The 21,932-nt window shown below is 42.8% G+C and overlaps 2 protein-coding genes across 2 annotated transcripts in view; one reads left to right on the forward strand and one right to left on the reverse strand.

Moving 5' to 3' along the window:
• The window catches only part of FANCD2OS (FANCD2 opposite strand), a 27,108-nt gene extending 9,484 nt beyond the window's left edge, over positions 1-17,624 (forward strand). The window contains exon 3 of the mRNA XM_017501505.2: positions 17,412-17,624. The gene's annotated coding sequence lies outside the window, so the exon portion shown is untranslated. The remainder of the gene's footprint in view (positions 1-17,411) is intronic.
• FANCD2 (FA complementation group D2) overlaps positions 277-21,932 on the reverse strand; it is a 65,735-nt gene continuing 44,079 nt past the window's right edge. Inside the window, 15 exon segments of the mRNA XM_037728855.1 lie at positions 277-681; positions 683-885; positions 1,946-2,092; positions 3,383-3,457; positions 4,262-4,336; positions 5,370-5,408; positions 6,735-6,806; positions 7,918-8,011; positions 9,466-9,588; positions 9,870-9,963; positions 10,842-10,972; positions 12,509-12,619; positions 17,482-17,600; positions 17,718-17,846; positions 21,352-21,468. Coding sequence (XP_037584783.1) covers positions 657-681; positions 683-885; positions 1,946-2,092; positions 3,383-3,457; positions 4,262-4,336; positions 5,370-5,408; positions 6,735-6,806; positions 7,918-8,011; positions 9,466-9,588; positions 9,870-9,963; positions 10,842-10,972; positions 12,509-12,619; positions 17,482-17,600; positions 17,718-17,846; positions 21,352-21,468 — 1,554 coding nt within the window. The 3' untranslated portion in view covers positions 277-656.

A 21,932-nucleotide genomic window follows, 5' to 3' on the forward strand; every position in this document is an offset into this window, starting at 1 on the left:
TGCCCAGTTAATTTTTTTCTATTTTACTAGAGATGGGGTTTTATCATGCTGGCCGGGATGGTCTCGATCTCTTGACTTCATGATCCTCCCACCTGGGCCTCCCAAAGTGCTGGGATTACAGGCATGAGCCACCACGCCCGGCTTTCATTTTATGTGGAGATAGGGTCTTGTTATGTTGTTGCCCAGCTTGGTCTTAAATTCCCAGGCTCAAGCAAACCTCCTGCCTTGGCCTCCCAAAGTGCCAGGATTACAGGCATAAGCCACTGTGACAGCCATGTATACATTTTTATTTAGTTTTCTTTAAATTCTCAAAAGCATCTGTACCACAAAAAAGAGTAAGACTTCTATTTTTATTTCAGTTCTCTAAGGTGTCAGCTTCTGACTCTGCTTTGGCTTTCAGATTTCTATTTTTGTATGTTTCAAATGTGTTTAAATGGTTTAACTCATTCTTCTCAACCCTCAGTAAATACTTTAATGACTTCTTTTCTCCCTTCTAAAATGGTTTCAGATATGAATTCATGGAAAATGAGAGGCTATAATGTAGAGAATTGTCAACTCCGTAATAAATGCCATAACTTGAGATGCTCAGGAGCGATTCTAAGATTGTGTGGTTGTTTTTTCTGGGTTCCACAAAAATTATATAAGCACAGAAGCTTTTATGGAGGGAATGAAAATGGGATAGAAGTATTTGATATAAACATAAGTAGGCAAAGTTCTACTCCACCAACTTAGAACAATTAACAAAATGCAACCATCAGTGCCAGACTTTGGTGCCTTTTGCAGAGATACCTCAGTGGCTTTACTCTTGGAGACCTGGGATGACACCTCATCCTCACTCTCATCTGCTGTGCTCTCCTGGGAATTTTGGGAAATAATCTCTTCACCCTAAATGTGAATGGACAAAGAAAAATTGTGGGTTATAATGATCACATTTAGGGATCAGGAGAGAAGGCTGAGTTTATAGGCAATACAAAGGAAGATATTCTAGCCATTCCAAACACAGTCAAACATGGATACTGACTTGTGATTCAGTATCTAGAGGAGGGACACTCAACTCCAGGTTTCTGAGATGCCTGTGGCTCTGACACAGTAATGGAACAAAAGGTTCATCTTTGTATGCTAGTATCACAGCTAGATTTTACAAGGCTAGATTGTATTGGTGACTCTAAGTTATTGCTGAACATAGTTCTAAAATTTCCCAAATACCTTAAGGTATATAAGCACCATCACACCAACCACGAATGGCCATGCGGAGGCTAAAGGGCAGTACCGTGAAGTGGTTTAAGAACATCAACTCTGGATTAGGACTGTTTGGACTCAAACCCTGGCTCCACTCATTTATTGCTGAATAACAGTAGGTAAATTATTTAACTTCTAGCTTCAATTTTCATACAGAAACAATAGTATCTACCTCATAAGGCTGATGTGAAGAAAGGAAGCTAATTCTCTGTGGTGCTATTTTATATCTTTCATATATAACTTAGTAGAAAACTCAGATACTGTAAGCATGAAAGAAAAGGGCTTATATTACCTTATCTGAAAAATGCTGTAACTCCAAAGTAGTAGCATACGTAACACAAGATTTCAGCTAATCAGACAGGTGAAAAACCTTAGAAATGCTCATTAGTTAAAATTAGAGATTAATTTGTAATTTCAGGAATAAGACAGACTGGCTTAGGGGAAAAAAATAACAACAAAAGAAGTGTTTGTCCCTGTACAAAAATGTTATTATGAATCTACCCTCAGTGGGGCTTAAAGGAGCCCCTCTGGCTATGGAGAGAGGTTTTTGCTCTGGCTCCTTTATCTCAGAGCCACTGTTTATATCAATGGCATGTTTTGGTGCCTTCCTACCTAAGACAAGGAGTGCAGCCTGCCTTACATACCATTTGATGTTAACACAAAGAATGACAGTGGGGGATTGTCACTGGCAGGACCCAAGGCTTACCTGCAAGTCCCGGTTTTTTAGATTGCCTAGCCAGAAAGCCTCTCTACAGTTGTTGAGGGTGAGCATAGCTTTGACTCTGCAAACTAACAGTTCCAGGGTCTTTTTGAGCAGAGGCACATGTTGGGTGAGTCTTGTGTCCTGGTGAATCTGGATGGAAACAAACAACATCTGTCTTTTGTGAGTTTATTATCATGCCTTCACATTTCCTATAGACACTTTTGAATATTGAATAAGAACGTTAAGTCCTGCCAACATGGGCCAAAGGTATGTTCCATCAAACAGGAGTAGTTTGGCAGACTAATCCAAAGAGAATGGTAGCTAAAGAATTGAAAGCCTGGAAAACATACTACCAATACCTCTAGTTCCTCTTCATAAGCTATTACTGGTCGATCATTAATGAATTTACCTAAAATGTTCTTGAATATATATTATACCGATATTAAACAATAGAGAGTAGCCCTGTTTAAGAGAAAACTTAAAAATTCACTGTTCAGGCCTGGCATGGTGGCTCACGCCTGTAATCTCAGCACTTTGGGAGGCTGAGGCGGGCGGATCACAAAGTCAGAAGTTCAAGATCAGCATAGCCAAGATGGCGAAACCCCGTCTCTACTAAAAATACAAAAATTAGCCAGGCATGGTAGAGGGCACCTGTAATCCCAGTCAGGAGGCTGAGGCAGGAGAATCGCTTGAATCTGGGAGGCGGAGGTTGCAGTGAGCAGAGACCGCACCATTGCACTCCAGCCTGGGCAACAGAGCGAGACTATGTCTCAAAAAGAAAAAAAAAATCACTGTTCAACACCTTCTAAATTTAAGAATAAGGGGAGAAAGTAAGTAACAGAAACTGGACTGAAGAATCCTCTGGTCTGCCAATGACTGTAGAACTTTCAGGTTCTGTGTTCATTCAGACAAAACGTGACAATACTCCATCAACTATAAGAAGGCTTCAAGTGGAAAAATCCTTTAATGCTAAGATGTTCTCATAAGACATAGATGCATTCCTTTAAAGTAGCACAGATGAAAGTCTCTAAAGATGGCTGCTTTAGAGCCACCTCCTGCCTCCTGCAGAGTCATCACTTATAACACAGACTTCCCACCTAGAGGACTGTGTAGAAGTAAACATATACCAGCATTCTATTTCTCTCACCCAGGAAGTTTCTAGGAGAAAAAGAGCTTTGGAGTGTGAGTCACATTTCAGATGCAAAAATTCCCCTCTAGAGGACTGCCCAATCTCAAGCAGCAACTAAGGACGTGCTCTGAATAAACTGCCTTTGGTTTTACACACACACACCCACGCACACATACCACACAAAAACCTGCCTCTGGACAGACACATTCCCAGATATAAAGGAAGCAGGACAGTAGCCCATGGATACTCGAATAACAACTGCAGATTAAGCCAAAAGGCAGGCTGCTCATAGGACCTGCTCCCCTTCTTACCTTGGAATGCCCACACAGGTGATGAAGCAGCCTTGTGTCCAACTGGAAGGTTTCCAATAAGCTCAGCACATCTTCCTATAACCAATAAGTTTATATATGCTCTATGAAATTATCACAGATGCAAGATACCCTTGCAATCAAAAGCTCCAAAAAGGATAAACTCTGCAGGTTCCAGCCTATGCTGATAATCATCTTAATTTGGTCCTCAAGTAGGAAGAATGGAGGCTACCCCTTATTCTCAACTCTCCCACTTCTGTCCCTTGTATAAATCTGAGAGTTGTAAGACCTGCATTTCAGTTTTACATAGGTTATCATGTCTGTTTTCCCTTATGCAACATTAGGATAAAATAACACCTCCCCTTTCTCTTTCAGAGCTATGAGGGATCAACCAAATATGGTGAATGTTTTGTTCAATTTGTTAAATATGTATTGGAAATGATCTGTTTCTGTCCTTACTTCACCACTCTAGTCCTGGTTGTCACTGGCTAAAAAAGTGTCAGGACTGTTCATTACCACAGCAAAGGGTTTATGACGCAAATGAGTTTTTTTTTGTGTTTTAATCTACAGAAGCATAAAGGAATAAGCAAATGACACAGTGATAAACGACATCCTGAGAGTACAGTAGCACAATAAAATTGTGCTAAAAGGAAAACCACCGTCAGATTTGGAGAAGTAGAAAGGTGGGTCTGATCCAGAGTGAGTTTCAGTAGTTCAGCCTACTTTGGAATATTCAGTCCTATTTGGGCATCTCTGGCTGTAGCTGAAGTAGACCAGAGGAGCCCAGGTAGAACACTCCCAGCCTCACCCAGGAGTCACCATGGACATATCTTCTAAGCAACTCTTCAGTGCATATCTTTGTTGTCTGCTCTTAGCTCTTACCCGGTGTTTTCTAAAACTGAAGTCTAGCAGCGGCATACATTGCTTCAGAAATGCTTCCACAAAGAGACGTCCGTACTGAAGAAGAGAGACACACCATTATCTCTAGCTGAGGTCTCTCACTGGAAGGCCCCTTTTTGAGGCAGAACAGCCTCATCCAGCCCAAGGGCTTTATTTTCTTATTTATATATATAACAAACAAATTGGGAAGGGTCCAAAAGGTTTATTTGGAGAATGTAACTTAACACAAAAATCAAATAGGCCTATTAACTAAGCCCCCAGAATTAGGCAGACTTATCTACCACAGATACGGTCAATGGACAGGGAACTTGCTCAGCTTAGGAGTGAGAGCATAGAGCAGAGGGGAGCTCTATCTGAGGGTAACTTACTCCCAAGAGGGAAAAACTGGGTAAAGCTAAGGAAGCAAATGACCAATTTCCAAATTTCCCAATCAGATAAATCACTCCTCTCTCCAACTCACCCATCTCCCACACTAAACAGGACAGAGTAACAAGGGAGAGAGAGACTAGTAGATAACAAGAATGGGGCACCATCCATTTGAATGGAAGCTTCAGGAGTGGGGAAGTAGCATTCTCCCCATAACATTCCGACTGGGCTTCCCATCAAATCTAGGGCTAATACAGGCTATTCCCACGCAAGAGAAGTTTGCAGTTATCAGGATATCAGATCCCACATTTGTAAGGCCACCACACAGACTTTAAAGAAGTATCATCCACTCCTCTTTCCTTCATGTTGCCTGATAAGGAATGGCAGGGAAAGTAACTACTGCTCCTAAACTTTAATTTTCTTATTTATAATCAAATGGATTTTTGATTCTTATTTATAATCAAATGGATTTTTGATTCCATTTGAAGTCATCCCTCCTATTACTAAGATTCTTACCAAAAGTTTTCAAATTCATAGGAAAACTGGCTTCTCCAATCATCTATCTAGGGTAGGAAAATGTATCCATTGTCTTCCCTACACTGGCATAGATTCTGGAAACTCTGGCATATGGGCAAGACATTGAGGAATTTATCTCAGCTGAGGTCCTCTCTAGAGTGATCCACAGGAAGAATAAATATGTAATAGGGACCCGTAAGTCTCTCACCTTCAAACATACATGCAGAACAGGATGACTATCAAATACCTGAAGAGGTGAAAGAAAAGAAACCAAGGCTGAGATCTGCTCCTTTGGGCACTCCAGCCTCTTTCCCACTGCACAAAGCACAGCTTTGGGTGCTGTAGAGAATTCTAAAATGGAGGGATGTCAACATTTAAATTAATATTACAAAGCAGAATAAAGTAATCATCACAACTGAAGTTCAAGAAAAGAAAGAGACAAGCAAAGAGAAACAAACTGATTCTAACTGGGGGTGTTGAGAAGATGGCATTATTCAAAGTCCAAAACCTTGATCTGAAGACTTAAGAAAGACTCAATGAGGCTAGGCATGCTGGCTCATGCCTGTAATCCCAGCATTTTGGGAGGCTGAGGCTGGTGGATCACTTGAGCTTAGGAGTTCGGGGCCAGCCTGGGCAACAGAATAAGACTCTGTCTCTACAAATAATAAAACATTAGCTGGGTGTGGTTGCATGTGCCTGTAGTCCCAGCTACTCCAGAGGCTGAGGTGGGAAGATTCTTGAGCCTAGGAGGTTGAGGCTGCAGTGAGCTGTGATCACCCTGCTGCATTCTAGCCTGGGCAAGAGTGAGACCCTGCCTCAGGAAAAAAAAAAAAAAAAAGAAAAAGAAAAAGAAAAAAAGGGCATGAAAGAGGTGGAGGTGGGAAAGAAAGGACACTTCAGGCTGGGGGCATAAGTACAGCAAAACCATGATTGAGTGGGTGAGAGTACAGTGTGTTTAAAGAAGATTGAGGGCATTCAGGATTAGAAGAGGGAATATGTGCTCAGATCATAGATGACCCAAGGCAAGATGAAAAAGTGAGGGAATTATAGACAGAAGGAATCATTAAATAATGCCTACTGGCCGGGTGTGGTGGCTCAAGCCTGAAATTCCAGCACTTTGGGAGGCCGAGGTGGGCGGATCACCTGAGCTCAGGAGTTTAACACCAGCCTGGCCAACATGATAAAACCCTGTCTCTGCAAAAAATACAAAAAATTAGTCAGGCATGGTGGAAGACGCCTGTAATCCCAGCTACTTGGGAAGCTGAGGCAGGAGAATCGCTTGAACCTGGGAAAAAGGAGGTTGTAGTGGGCCGGAATCAGGCCACTGCACTCCAGCCTCAGTGATAGAGTAAGATTCCATCTCAAAAAATAAATAGATAAATAAATAATAATAATGCCTACTAAGAAAAGGGGTTATCCAGGATGAGTAGGGGGACAAAGGAAGACGACGACTCAGGGAGAGCAGGCCCCAAGGAAGAGTGGGAAGAGGAGCAGGGAGAGTCCATTCTGGAAGCCAGGACACTTGGTTTCTGCAGTGATTTGGTGAGATGGGTTAAGGAACCTCCATACTCACCTTTATCAAGTTGATGAGGATACTGAAGTCTCGAACAGCCATGTTCCAGTAGAGGAGCTTCTTTTCATGAATCTGGAGCAGCCAAATATATGGGCACCTCTGAGTCACAGCCAAATACTTCCCTTACTATAGTCCCACTAAGATACAGTTCTTGAATTACTTAGCTATTCTGAGATTTAAGCCAATTATCCTTCCAAAGAGATGTAGCACCAGTGCATCCACAAGATGGTTCTGAGGCCTGCACATGTTGTAGTAACATTAGAATACTTCATAGATACAGACTTTCTAAAAAGTTTCCTCTTCAGCAATTCCCAAGTGGGTAAAAGCCATTGCAACACATACTGGCCATCAGGCCAGGTGCAGTGGTTCATGCCTGTAATCCCAGCACTTCGGGAGGCTGAGGTAGGAGGACTGCTTGAGCCAAAATTTTGAAACCAGCCTGAGCAACACGGCGAAACTCCACCTCTACTAAAAATAGAAAAACTAGCTGGGCATGGTGGCATGCACTTGCGGTCCCAGCTATTCGGGAGGCTGAGGTAGGAGGGGCTGAGGTAGGAGTATCACCTGAGCCCAGAAGATAAAGATTGCAGTGAACCAAGGTCATACCACTACACTCCAACCTGGATGTCAGACTCACACCCTGTCTTAAAAAAAAAAAAAAAAGAAAAACCGGCCAGGCATGGTGGCTCACGCCTGTAATCCAAGCACTCTGGAGGCCAAGGCGGGCGGATCACCTGAGGTGGAGAGTTCAAGACCAGCCTGACCAACATGGTGAAACCCTGTCTTTAAAAAAAAAAAAAAAAAAAAGAAGTAAAGAAAAAACATATACTGGCTATAGCTTCTCTGCTTCCCTATGCTAGCCCTTTGTTACTAGTCTAGCACCATTCTGGTTAGCAGGCTGCCAAGATCCACAGTATCTCAAACAGGCTGACTTACCTCATGCCAGTTAGCAGGAGGCAAAATGAACAGTAGCCAAGGAAAAGAGAGCCCATTCCTCACCTCCAACTAGAGGGAAAGGAAATTAAACTAGGAACTCTTTGGGAAAAACCCTAAATCTCAGAAAGTCAAAACAAAACAAAAACATAAAACAGCTTGGGAGAAAACTTGGATGCAAGAAACAGAAGAATCAGCAACTTCCAAGTAATCCAGAGTCTACTTCTTGGGGTGGCTGTATCTTACTCACCTGCTGCGAGTCTGCTGCCGTGCCAGGCTCAATTTTTTTCACTGTCTTCTCTAGTTCAGCCATCATCACACGGAAGAAAACAACAAAACTGTGCCTAGAAGAGGGGAAAAGCATGCGTGCCCACATCATGATGCACTGCTTAGAACTAACTGGGAAGAATCAGGAACCAAAAGTAGCTTCCTTCCCTACCTCTCTAAATGTCCTTTCTCTAGGGTCCTTTCTAAGAGGATGGAGGAGGGGAAAGGATTCAGTAAAAAGCCTAAGAAGATGGCCTGTCAAACAATGGAGTTAACTTTATGAAAGGAAGTAGTATGGTAGTATGGAAAAAGCAGTGAAGTAACAGTGAAAAGGTCTGAGTTTGAGTCCTGGTTCTATGTCTATTTTATTCCATGTGTAAGCTTGAGAAGTTCCCTAGCTCTCATTTTCCTCAGCAATAAAATAGGGGCAATGATACCAACCTCATAGAATTATCAAAGGATCAACTGAGATAAAATGAAAGTGCTTTATAAACTGAAAAGGCTACAAGTGTTAAGATAACTATTGGTATTCTGAGACACAAACCCATTAAGTGAGACATACATGTGATCACCCAGTTCTCAAGAAGGTTAAAATATTGGAATAATCTCAAATTTAAGGATTAAAGTATGGATAGGAGAAGTTTGGTGACTAAACCTAAATGTTCATTGCCTTTGAAGACTGTAAATTCATTCCTCAACAAGATCCTCTCAGTTGCTCACGCCTATAATCCCAGCACTTTGGCAGGCCAAGGCAGGCAGATCACCAGAGGCTGGGTTCAAGACTTGCCTGGCCAACATGGTAAAACCCCATCTCTACTGAAAATACAAAAATTAGCTGGGTATGGTGGCGGGCACCTGTAATCCCAGCTACTTGAAAGACTGGGGCAGGTGAATCGCTTGAACCCAGGAGGCGGAGGTTGCAGTGAGCCGAGATCGTGCCACTGCACTCCAGCCTGGGTGACAAGAGTTTTCTCAAAACAAACAAACAAACAAACCCACCCCCCCCACCCCCTAAAACCCACCAAGGTCCTCTGACATGTATTAGCTGACAGCCCTTGAAAGGAATGCATAGCAGGCTCTCCTTATTGAATGAATGATTGTATCTACCACGTATATCAGAATTAGGTGAGGAGAAGTAAGGCAGCTGCATGGAAGCTACAAACACTGGACAGTGTGATTATGATTTTTTTTTTTTTTTTGAGACAGTTTCGCTCTTGTTGCTCAGGCTGGAGTAGAATGGTATGATCCTGGCTCACTGCAACCTCCCTCTGTTCCTGGGTTCAAGCAATTCTTCTGCCTTAGCCTCCTGAGTAGCTGGGATTATAGGCATGTGCCACCACACCTGACTGTTTTGTATTTTTAGTAGAGACAGGGTTTCACCATGTTGTCCAGGCTGGTTTCAAACTCCTGACCTCAGGTGATCTGCCTGCCTCAGCCTCCCAAAGTGCTGGGATTACAGGCGTGAGCCACTGTGCCTGGCTTGATAATGATTCTATCTTACAGAAAAAACTGGAGGAGATAACTCCCTTACCTGGTCAGTGTAGGGAATGTGGAAGACGATGCATCTTTAGGAGAGTTGATCAGTTCTGGGACACCAACACCAGCAATCTCCTCTATTGCCTTCAGAACGCTATCTGTGTGCTCCAGGTAGATACTGCATTGAGAGTCAAATGTTTGACCCATTGATTAACAAAGTAGAAAACAACTGCAGATTCCTCCAATTCCTTTATGATCTGAATTAACAATAAGCAGTAGCTAACAGTATAAAACAGAACTAGAGAATCTTAAGATCCACGTATTCCAAGTTATGTTCATTTTTAACCTACCAGTGTTTTCAAATTCCACTAAAAAAGGTCATTTGTCAGTCTCTGACAAACAACAGTAGCAAAATAGAAAAACGTTATTTGGCTCATTGGAAGAAACCAAACATCTTACCAGAGCAAAGCATGGAGCTGGTCATTAGAGATGTGGCTCTTTTCTTTCTCCCCACTTGGCCACACCCGACAGAGGAACAGTCTGGCCAGGGAAGCTGTTAGAAAAGACAAATAAAATCTTACATATGGGAACTTGACCTCACTTTTGCTTTTCAGGCTTTTACAATATGATTATTGGTCAAAGGGATTATTAGTTTAGATTTACTAAGAAGTTCCTAGTCTAACAAGCAATTTATAAAAAGCTGTCATGTTCCTGCTCCACTGGCCCTTCTGTCAGACATAAACTCATTTGTCTAAGGCCCAACATGTCCTACCCCAACCCCATCCTGAAACGTAAACATGCAAACATGAACATAAATACAGACACACAGATAAACGGAATGCTGCTGGGCAGTGGGAAGGCCAATCTTGTTCCTCCTGGGCTGGCCAACAGCAGTGGTTGCCTCCAAGATTCAGACCAAAGCTTCCCCTTTTAATTAATAGGGAAACATAAAGGTTTGTTTTGCATTTTTATCTGGCTTTCTGATGTGTTGCCAACTAGGATGAGCTGTCTTCTATGAGCTATAATAAAAGACAGTTAAAGAAAAAGGCCAGGGAAGAGGCTAGTATTTCTTTTACACTTGACCCTGATATCCTCTTTTACTCCGACTCTATTAACTTCATAGTTTATATCTCTTTTTGTTAAATGTCTCAGATAATTGTTTTTTTTTTTAGAAAGGAAAAACATGACTAAACTTAAGCCAAAGAGAAAACTATCTGAATAGCTTGTCTAATCAAATTCAGACTAAGCAATGTTAATAGAAATCAGTCAGGTTGTTCTGGGAAAATGACCTTCTTGGAATAGCAAGAGGGCCTGTCCAAGGTTATACGGGGATTTACATGTAAAAATGTCCTGGGAAGCCCCAAGTTTACAAGTGTGAGATATTAATCCTATTCATTAAAAAAAAAAAAAAAAAGGATCTGGGCCCATCACCAATTTTTTCTTTGTTCTGAGTGGAAGCTGTTGATTTCTCCAAAATAACCATCAAAAGTCTGATGAGATAAAGAGCACACTGGAAACTGGGAATGCTTTGATGGAAATTCTGCAAATAATGGAAGCTCTGGCTGTAAGGAGAAAAGAAAAACAAACAAATGCAATAGTATCCTATGTATTACAGAGATACTTAAATCCAATGACATGCTCAGGTCCCTTTTCAGTGTTTGATGGCCTAATCACAATCCTCCTTATTTTCAGGTGCTTTAGTACCAACCTTTTTTCAAGGATCTTGGTAGAAAACCATATCTTTGTATGGAAAAAGCCAGGGCAGAAGATTGCCCCATGAATGGAATGTTGGCCTTGAAGGGGTCATGTATGCCAAGAAACCCAAACACCATGCTAATATGTACAACCCTAGATAAATTATCTGCTCTTTAAACCCTTAGGCAATACACTGAAAAAAATTTTTTTTTTCCAGATGGATATTCGCTCTCATTGCCCAGGCTGGAGTGCAATGGTGCAATCTTAGCTCACTGCAACCTCCGCCTCCCACCTTCCAGCGATTCTCCTGCCTCAGCCTCTTGAGTAGCTGGGATTATAGGCATGCACCACCACGGTCAGCTAATTTTTTGTATTTTTAGTAGACACAGGGTTTTACTATGTTGGCTAGGCTGGTCTTGAACTCCTGACCTCTGGCAATCCACCAGCCTTGTCCTCCCGAAGTGCTGGGATTACAGGCGTGAGCCACTGGCTTGGCCAATAATTTAAAAAATCTGGGTTCACAGACCGGGCATGGTGGCTCAGGCCTATAATCCTAGCACTTTGGTAGGCTGAAACCAGTAGATCACCTGAGCTCAGGAGTTAGAGACCAGCCTGGCCACGTGGTGAAACCATCTCTACAAAAATACAAAAAATTAGAAGGGCGTGGCAGCATGCGCCTGTAATTCTACCTACTTGGGAGGTTGAGGCAGGAGAATCACTTAAACCCACAAGGTGGAGGTTGCAGTGGGCCAAGATCACTCCAGCCTCGGTGACAGTGCGAGACTCTTCCTAGAAAAAAAAAAAAAAAAAAAAAAAAAAAAAAAAAAGAAAAGAAAAAAAAGAAGCAAAGAAATAAGGTCCTGACCTATAGACAGGGACGATAAGCACTGATAACCCAGTGATGGTCTAGGATATCAAGGGAAGTGAGAGAAGAGCCAAGTCACTCTGACATAAGGGAGAGGGAGCTGAAAGCCATGCCCCTGAGATCATCTCACCTCCCTTGTTCACTGCCTACCCCTCAGCCATATAAGGTCTTCCTACAAGACAAGGGCAAAGAAACAGGCTATTAGTGATAAGTAGCTGTTACCTAATTACCCATCCCTGCTGGGAGACAGTAAATCAAGAGTTGATTACAGATGGTCAATGTTTTCATCATTATTACTTGAAAAGGCTGGGTTTACGGGCTGATGCATGCATGAAGATTAAGCCTGATTATTCAAGGTTTCTAATACTTCAAGATTTATCAGAATACATAGATGAGAAAGCTCACATATGAGGAGAATGGCTGAAAATAATTTCCTTTACAACTACTGAAAGACACCCAGGTTATTTTAAAGAAAGTTGCCAATCCTGTTCCTAGGGTTTTCTTGGGACAACAATCTTGGTTATGCAGTCTGACTCACCTGAGCAGTTCCTCCAAAGGCTGGTTGTGTTCTCCCTGCTTTAGTCGGCTACTAAGGACACAGAGGGCTGAGTACAGTAAATTCTGATTTTCAGGTTGAGAAAGTCCACTCCTAAGGAAGTCAAGGTAAGAGGGGTTAGCTCAGTTTCTGGAAAACTACTTGGATAGTATTTAAGGATCTAGGCCTCCAGTCTGTACCATCAATAGTTCATCAGTTTGAAAAAAGAATTGAGAGGCCGGGCGCTATGGCTCATGCCTATAATCCCAGCACCCTGGGAGGCCAAGGTGGGCGAATCATGAGGTCAAGAGATCGAGACCATCTTGGCCAACATGGTGAAACTCCATATCTACTAAAAATACAAAAATTAGCCAGACGTGGTGGTGTGCGCCTATAGTCCCAGCTACTCAGGAGGCTGAGGCAGAAGAATCACTTGAATCTGGGAGACGAAAGTTGTGGTGAGCCGAGATTGCACCACTGCACTCCACCTGGCAGCAACAGAGCAAGACTTTGTCTCCAAAAAAAAAAAAAAAAGAATCGAAAGTACTGAAGTACCAAATTCAATCACAGCTCTAAGTATCAGATTAGAAATTGAAGTGCATCCAAAATAATCTTTCCTGAAGTTTATTTTCAAAGGCAAAAAGCTTACATTTTAGAGATGTGTAGTCTTCTTCAAAACATAGAATTAATTTTGTCAAATTGCTAAAACAATGTCCAGCCCATAGTAGTACTTACCCCTTCTTCTACATTAATGAGTCAAAGCTTGACATTTCTATCTTTGGATTACCTTTCATACTGTTCCTTCCTTTTCAATCCCAGACCATCATTTTGGCCAGGCCCCATCAGCACATGTGTAGATCACAGTGACAACTTTTTTTTTTTTTTTTTTTTGAGACTGAGTCTTGCTCTGTTGCCCAGGCTGGAGTGCAGTGGTGCAATCTTGGCTCACTGCAACCTCTGCTTCCTGGGTTCAAGTGATTCTCCTGCCTTAGCCTGAATAGCTGCGACTACGGGGGCATGCCACCACATCCAGCTAATTTTTGTATTTTTAGTAGAGATGGAGTTTTACCATGTTGGCCAGGATGGTTTCAATCTCCTGACCTCATGATCCACCATTCCGGCCTCCCAAAGTGCTGGGATTACAGGAGTGAGCCACTGCGCCTGGCCCATAGTGATACCTTTTGAGTGTTCTTTTTGCATCCCTTTTCGATCTGCCTGTACTCTGTTGCCAGAAAGGTTGCACTCTCCAGAAAGGTTTTCCTAAACCACTGCTTTCATTGTAACATGGCTGTGATCATAAAACTCCAAAATGGCTTCCCCGGACAACATTGAAATTATTCTGCCTGATCTTCAAGTCCTAGCACAGTCTGACTTCCTAGATCTTCTCCTCTAGAAGCATCTTCCCCATCACCAGTGACAGTCATTCTTCCTTTCAATAAATGTATTCTGAGGGCCTATTAGGTGTCAGGTTTGTCTACCATGGCTTCATTGAGGTATAGCTGATGTACAATAAAATTCATTTATTTAAAATGTTGAATTTACTGTACTGAAAAATGGAACCAGGTATGGTGGCTCACACCTATAATGTTAGCACTTTGGGAGGCTGAGGCGAGTGGATCAATTAAGCCCAGGGGTTTGAGACCAGCCTGGGAGCAACATGGTGAAACCCTGTCTCCACCAAAAAAAAAAAAAAAAAAAAAAAAAAGCAAAAATTAGCTGGGCATGGTGGTACATCCCTGTAGTCCTAGCTCAGCTGCTTGGGAGGCTGAGGAGGGAGGATTTGTAAGCCTGGGAGGCAGAGGTTGCAGTGAGCTGTTGTGGGGGGAAGCATTAATTTCCAGCCTGCTGTTTGCTGGTAAAAGAAGTAAAACAGCAAAAAGTTGAAGTCAGTAGTCAGGCAAGATGCTGACTTCACCAGCTTGGCCATGGCAGGGCCTGAAGGCTAAAAAAAATAACTCCCCTCTCTGTAACTGGTGCCTATGTTATCTATAAGCCTTAAAAATATTGCCAAAAAAAAAAAAAAAAGTTTTTCCTGCTGCCCAAGGACCTTCCCTAAGTCACGTTGGCGCAAACCAGACTCCTCTCTACTTAAAAATGCCTCTAACATTAAATAATTTACTGCCTTTGTTCAACTTCTATAGCTCTCCCCCTTTGCCTCTTCTGGTGCGCACTACATGTAAATTAGCAAATCAATGAAGGCCAAAGACTGTAAGGTCGGCTGCCTGGCCAATGGGCAATAACACAGTTTCACCTCTGCTCCCCCTCGGGTTGTAGGTCTTTAAAAAGAAAAAAAAAAAAAAAAAACTGCTTTTTGGGGAGCTTGGCTTTTAAACACAAGTCAACCGATGCTCCATAGCTAGCTAAATAAAGTCTCTTCCTTCCTCACTCTGGTGTCAGTGGCTCGTCCTGCAACACTGTGATTTGTGTCACTGCACTCCAGCCTGGGCAACAGAGCAAAACCCTATCTCAGGGGAAAAAAAAAAAAAGACTAGGGAGGTGGCTTAGCCTATAATCCCAGCACCACTTTGAGAGGCTAAGGCTGGTGGATCACGAGGTCAGGAGTTCAAGACCAGCCTGGGCAAGGTGGTGAAACCTGTTTCTGCTAAATATGCAAAAATTAGCTGGGCACAGTGGCAGGTGCCTGTAATCCCAGCTACTCAGGAGGCTGAGGCAGAAGAATCACTTGAATCTGGGTGGCAGAGGTTACAGTGAGCTGAGATCACACCACTGTACTCCAGCCTGAGTGATAGAGTGAGACTCAGTCTCAAAAAAAAAAAAGGATGGGAAACAAGTTTAGAATATACTATGTAAAACCACAGGCTAAATTGCTAAAAATGTTCCTCTATCAGACCCTAGTGGACATATGGTTTCATTTCCCTTGGGTAAATGAATACCTAGGGATGGAATGGGTGAGTCACCTGGTAGGTACATGTCTAACTTTTCAAGAAACTACCAAACTATTTCCAATATGGATATACCATTGTAAAGTCTCCCTAGCAGCATATGAGAGCTCTAGATGCTCCACATTCTCACCAACACTTGGCATGCTAAGTCTTTTTAATGTAGCTGTGCTAGTGAGTGTGTTATGCTATCTCATCATGCTTTTAATTTGCATTTCTTTAATAACTAATAATAATAATAAACATCCTTTCATGTATTTATTTTATTTTTTGTTTTTTATAATTTTTAGAGATGGTTTATTTTCTGTGTTAACTTTCCTGGGCCATGGTGCCCAGAATTTTTTTTTTTTTTTTTTTTGAGACAGGGTCTGGTTCTGTTGCCCAGGTTGGAGTGCAGTGTTGGAATCTTGACTCACTGCAACCTCTGCCTCACAGGCTCAAGCCATGCCCAGCTTCTTTTTGTATTTTTTGTACAGACAGGGTTTTACCATGCTGCCCAGGCTGGTCTCAAACTCCTGAGCACAAGTGATCCGCCCAACTTGGCCTCCCAAAGTGCTGGGATTACAGGCATAAGCTACCATGTCCAGCCCTGTTCACATGTTTATTAGCCATCTATAAGTCTCCTTAATAAATTGTTCAAATTTTTTGTCAGGCACTGCTTTTAAGTACTGAGGATATAAAAATGACAGATATCTGCCTCCATGGAGCTCAAAGTCTAACAGGAAAGCCTGGATGAACAAGTAATTATAATAAAATTTGATTAAGTTTTATCACAAATGGGTACCAGAGTGTTAGGAGAGAACTGGGTGTTAGAGAGGTAGGATGGATGCTTAAGTCCAGATCTCAAGAGATGTGATGAGTCAGAAAAAGTTGTGGATCAAGAAGAGTGGGGGTCCTGACAGAAGAATGAACATGTGCAAAGCCTCCCACGTAAAAGTTATATAGGGTGCTAAAATTAACTCAGTGAGGCTGGAGGCAGAGTGTAAGTAAGTGGAATAGCAGGAGTCACAAGAAGACCTAGAGGCTAGGTAAGAGAGTTATAACTCAAGAAAAATCTAACAGCAATCAGAAATCAAAATTGGGATAGGATCAAATTGGGTTTGTGTTAGGAAGATCACTCTTACTGCCATGTGAAGAATGGACTGTGAGAGGTCAAGTGTGAACCTAGCCCAAGCCAGGTTGAGAGATGATGGGAGTCTGGAAGCAGTGGAGAAACAGGGACAGATGACTAGAATCTAGATGCTATTTATAATAAAATCAACAGGAATCAGATGTGGGGAAAAGATGGTGGAGAACAGAGGGAGAGACAAAGAATAATTCCTTGTTTCTGCTTTAGGCAACTGGCGGTACCATTTACTAAGCCAGGCAAAGCTGAAGGAGTGTGCTAGGGATGACACATTCCATTTTGGATGTGGAGTCTGAGGTGTCAATGACACATCTAAGGAGGTGTTGAGTAGGCAGTTGAATATAAATGCCTATAGCTCAGAAGATAAATTTTGGCTAAATTTAAGCTTGGGCAGAATTGACCAGAAATCTTATATAAGAACAGAGAGCCCAAGGCCTGTCCCTGAGGAACAAAAGTATTTAAGGGGCACACCTCCCTTAGTTCTACTTTTGTCCATGTTGTGCCTTCCACCACCTCCTTTCTTTTTTTTTTCCCTCTCTCTTCAAAGGCCATACACCTTTCTAGGGTTCCCTCAAGTCTCACTGTTTCCACGAAGGTATCATGAAATAGCCCAGCTTACGCTGTGTTCAGGTTGTAACCTAACAATCTGGAATTAAAGCATGCTAAAGGAAACTGGACTGAGGATCAGATGGCCAGATTTGTTATACGTGAGCTCATCAGCAAGTAACCTAATTTGTCAAATGGGTTAACAATAGAGGTTCCAAAGGGCTCAGAGGGTACAAGACCAAATGAAATAATACAGACAAAAACACTCCCCCCAAATTAAAGCACCACATTTATATAAGGTTTTTGAGCCTTTTCTTTCTTTTCTACATTTCAGTGCCTTGGTAACTGATTGTCAAGGAAAAGCAGTATATACTAATTTCTCTCCACACTTCCCACATACTCACCAAGCAAAAAGCCCATGAAAAATCTGCAGCAGCCTCTGATAGCAGGAAGACATTATGTGGTACTCTGGAACTTTCACTCCTGGTCCATCAACTACATCATGGTTCTCAGCAGCTAAGCACTAAAAATTAAAATGATTTTAGGATAGTTGCTTCAGTAATTTTCCTCATTTTCCTTTTTCTCAACCAAATATGAAACCTTATATTCATTTAGTGGCTTCTAAGTCTAGGCTTCTGACCTGAAAATAGTTGTGAATGTTCTCCAGATGGTTACACATTGGGGTCAGCAGTTGAAAAACACAACGAACAATTTCTTGGGCAGATCTCAGACGGAGATGTGAGAATCCAATATTCCGGCTTCCTTTGTTCTATAATAAATTCAGAGTTATGGGTGAAGACACTGCTGGATAGCTTCTCAGAAACTAAGGGTTTGCAATGGAGTCAAGTCACCTGTGTTGCTAGGTAAGAGCAGATGGGAGAAATGAGTTGTTCACCTATGACTATATTCTGATAGAGGGATAAAAATCCTGCTCTATTTCCCAATAACTGAGAAATTGGCTTCTGAAGAGTAGGAACAGTGTTTGATTGAGACATATAGACCTATCGTAACTAATCAGATAAGGGTCATATAAAAGTAGAAATCATTTACGTTGACAAATGTAGAATAGACTCCTTATAATTGTTTTTTTTTGAGACAAGGTTCTGCTCTGTCACGCAGGCTGGAGTGCGATGGCACTATCACAGCTCATTGCAGCCTTGAACTTCTGGGCTCAAGCAATCCTTTAACCTCAGCCTCCTGAGTAGCTGAAACCACAGGCACATGCCACCAAGCATGGCTAGTTTTGGTATTTTCTGTAGAGATGGGGCTTAACCACATTGTCCAGGCTGGTCTCAAACTCCTGAGCTCAAGCAATCCACCCACCTTGGCCTCCCAAAGTGCTGGGGTTACAGGAGTGAGCCACCATGCTCAACCTCCTTCTTATAATTGGGAAAAAAAAAAAGTAGAAGCCTGGGCAATATGCTGAAACTCTTCTTTACAAAAAATACAAAACTTAGCTGGGTGTGGTGGCACATGCCTGTGGTCCTAGCTACTCAGGAGGCTGACATGGGAGGATTACTTGAATCCAGGAGGTAGAGGTTGCACTGAGCCAATATTGTGCCACAGGACTCCAGCCTGGGCAACAGAGCAAAACCCTGTTTCAAAAAGAAAAAGTAGAGCTGTAGTGGGAAAATCCTACAAGCGCCAAGGCAGGAGCAAAAGGCCTCAGCCTATTTCCATGTAAATAATGAAGAAACTAACTAGAAATATAATCATAGTAGTTATTAGTCATTCATATGTGATCTTATTCACATGTAATCTTAGTTATTAACAGGTGATCTTAATTCCTTTACTAATGCCTATCAGGTCGGAAGTGTGAACCTGGGGTGACATTGTGAAATGCATGACACTAAGGCAAGATGCTCTAAGCCCTCTGTCATGCCCACATAAGGGCTGCTGAAGAGTACCTTGGCTGTGTGGCAGCGCCAGCACTGTGAAAGCGCCTGCTGTTTAGCCAGCTAGGGAAGCAGATGTCCAAAATGGCTGAGACATCTCCTTCCTGGGGAAGTTTGGAGAAAACTCTGCTCCTTTAAGCTCTTGTGGTAAGGACTGACGGCTGTCAGGCACACCCACAGACATCTGGGGGCTTAACTGTCTCTATGTGATGCTGTGCTTCGGTGGTCACATTCCATGTCTATTCTTAAGTTCTACTTCTGCACCTGGTTCCTTTTGTCTTAGAAAAGATAATCAGTAATAGTAATGTAAATCTTAATGTTTTAGTTCTTTCTTGATAAGTATGGAAAAGGTGCTGATGCATTATGCTCCTTACCTCAATTCGGGTGCCAGAAATTCCTTAGTCCCTACCTGAATGACACGTGATGTACTTGACCCTATCACTGCCATGCCCTATCTACCCTGCCCCCAGTCTTCAACCACCAAGGCCCCCCGTCCTACCTACCCTACCCCGAGATTTGCAACTCAATAAAAGTGAGAGTGTCCTGCATTCAGGGCCACTACTGGTCTCCTCAATTTGGGTAGCAGTGGAACCCTGGGCCCAAACTCTCTCTTCTTTATCTCTGTGTCTTGTGTCTTTTATTTCTACACTTTCTTGTCTCCGCACCATCTGGGAGCAGCTCATGAACCCTGTAGGGCTGGACCCTACATAGAGCCAATAGTGAATACAAAGAAGAATGAATCAACTGGGTATATTAGTGTTTAAAAGCATATACCCAAGGTTTTCATATTTTATTATATGCACCACCTAGGTGCACATTTGTATACTGTATACACACCTCAAGTTCTGGCCTCTCTAGACAGCCTACTACTATACTGAGGCATGGGCCCGGGCTTAGTTTGGGAGGACAGGATTCAGGAATGTTCAGAGCATTTAGAAATACATTTCTTATGCTGGGCGCTATGGCTCATGCCTGTAATGCCAGCACTTTGGGAGGCCAAGGTGGGTGGATCACAAGGTCAGGAATTCAAGACCAGCCTGACAAACATAGTGAAACCCTGTCTCTACTAAAAATATAAAAATTAGCCAAGCATGATGGTGTGTGCCTGTAATCCAGGCTACAGAGGAGGCTGAGGCAGGAGAATGGCTTGAACCTGACAGGTGGAGGTTGCAGTGAGCCAAGATCACACCACTGCACTCCAGCCTGGGTGACAGAGCAAGAGTCCGCATCTAAAAAACAAACAAAAAAGAAATAAGATTTCTTATTCTAGGTGCCTTTGTTTTCTGTTTCAGACTTCCTTTTTTTTTTTTTTTTGAGATGGAGTCTCGCTCTACTGCCCAGAGTGGAGTGTAGTAGTGCAATCTTGGCTCACTGCACCTTCTGCCTCCCAGGTTCAAGCAATTCTCCTGCCTTAGCCTCCACAGTAGCTGGGACTACAGGCATGCGACACCATACCCAGATAACGTAATTTTTTTTTTGCAGACAGTTTCGCTCTTGTTGCCCAGGCTGGAGTGCAATGGTGCCATCTTGGCTCACCACAACCTCTGCCTCCTGGGTTCAAGCGATTCTCCTGCCTCAGCCTTCTGAGTAGTTGGGATTACAGGCAAGCATCACCACGCCCGGTTAATTTTTGTACTTTTAGTAGAGACAGGGTTTCTCCATGTTGGTCAGGTTGGTCTCGAACTCCCGACCTCAAGTGATCCACCAGGCTTGACTTCCCAAAGTGCTGGGATTACAGGCGTGAGCCACCGCGCCCGGCTTTTTTTACATTTTTTATTTTTAGTAGAGACGGGCTTTTGCCATGTTGGCCAGGCTGGTCTCCAACTCCTGACCCCAGGTGATCCACCTGCATCGGTCTTTCAAAGTGCTAGGATTATGGGTGAGTCACTGCACTAGTACACTTTCTTTCTTTCTTTTTTTTTTTTTTTTTTTGGTACGTACTCTGTCGCTCAGACTGGAGTACAGGGGTGCAATCTCAGCTCACTGCAACCTTCACCTCCCAGTTCAAGTGATTCTCATGCCTCAGCTTCCCAAGTAGCTGGGACTACAGCCGTGCCACCACATCTGGTTAGTTCTTTTTATATTTTTAGTAGAGATGGGGTTTCACCATGTTGGACAGGCTAGTCTGGAACTCCTGAACTCAAGTGATCTGCCCTCCTTGGCCTCCCAAAGTGCTGGGATTACAGGCATGAGCCACCACACCCAGCCTTCAGACTTCCTTTTCAAAGCAAGATGGATATCATCTGGCAATACAGCTGCACCCATGCTATCCAGTGGCCCAAACACAATGCCAGATAAAGTGACAACTTTTTCAGCACTAATACCTCCTTTGTTTCCAAATCCACTAAGCCCAAGTCCTATGCTTCTGCCTATACTAACCTTGAGAAAGGGAATTCTCCTGGCAATAAAAGGTGTCAGCATACTCTCCAGCTTCTGGGAGAGATCTTCCAGCAAGAAAAGTAGCTCAGGGGGCCCAAGTTGCACAACTTCTGTAGCCTGTCACATGGATGAAAGTATTAGTTTCAAGAATATCCTAGTCATTTCATGTTAACTCTTTTTTTTTTTTCTTTTTCATAAATGTACAGTGGCAGGATCATAGCTATTCCAGCCTTGAACTCCTGGGTTCAAGTTACTCTCCCATCTCAGCCTCCTGAGTAGCTGGCACTATAGGTGCATGCAACGATGTGCAGCTAATTTTTTTTTTTTTAAATAAGAAATGAGGTTTCACTATATTGTCCAAGCTGGTCTCAAACTCCCGGGCTCAGATGATCCTTTTGTCTCAGCCTCCAAAAGTGCCAAGATAACAGGTATGAACCAACACATCCTGGCCCAGCTGATTTTTAAATTTTATAGAGATGGGGTCTCACATTGTTGCCCAGGCTGGTTTCAAACTCCTGGGCTCAAGCAATCCTCCTGCTTTGGCCTCCCAAGGTATTGGGATTACAGACAGGCATGAGCCA

The sequence above is a fragment of the Cebus imitator genome, unplaced genomic scaffold (assembly GCF_001604975.1).
Source record: "Cebus imitator isolate Cc_AM_T3 unplaced genomic scaffold, Cebus_imitator-1.0 Scaffold281, whole genome shotgun sequence".
Taxonomy (NCBI): Eukaryota; Metazoa; Chordata; class Mammalia; order Primates; family Cebidae; genus Cebus; species Cebus imitator.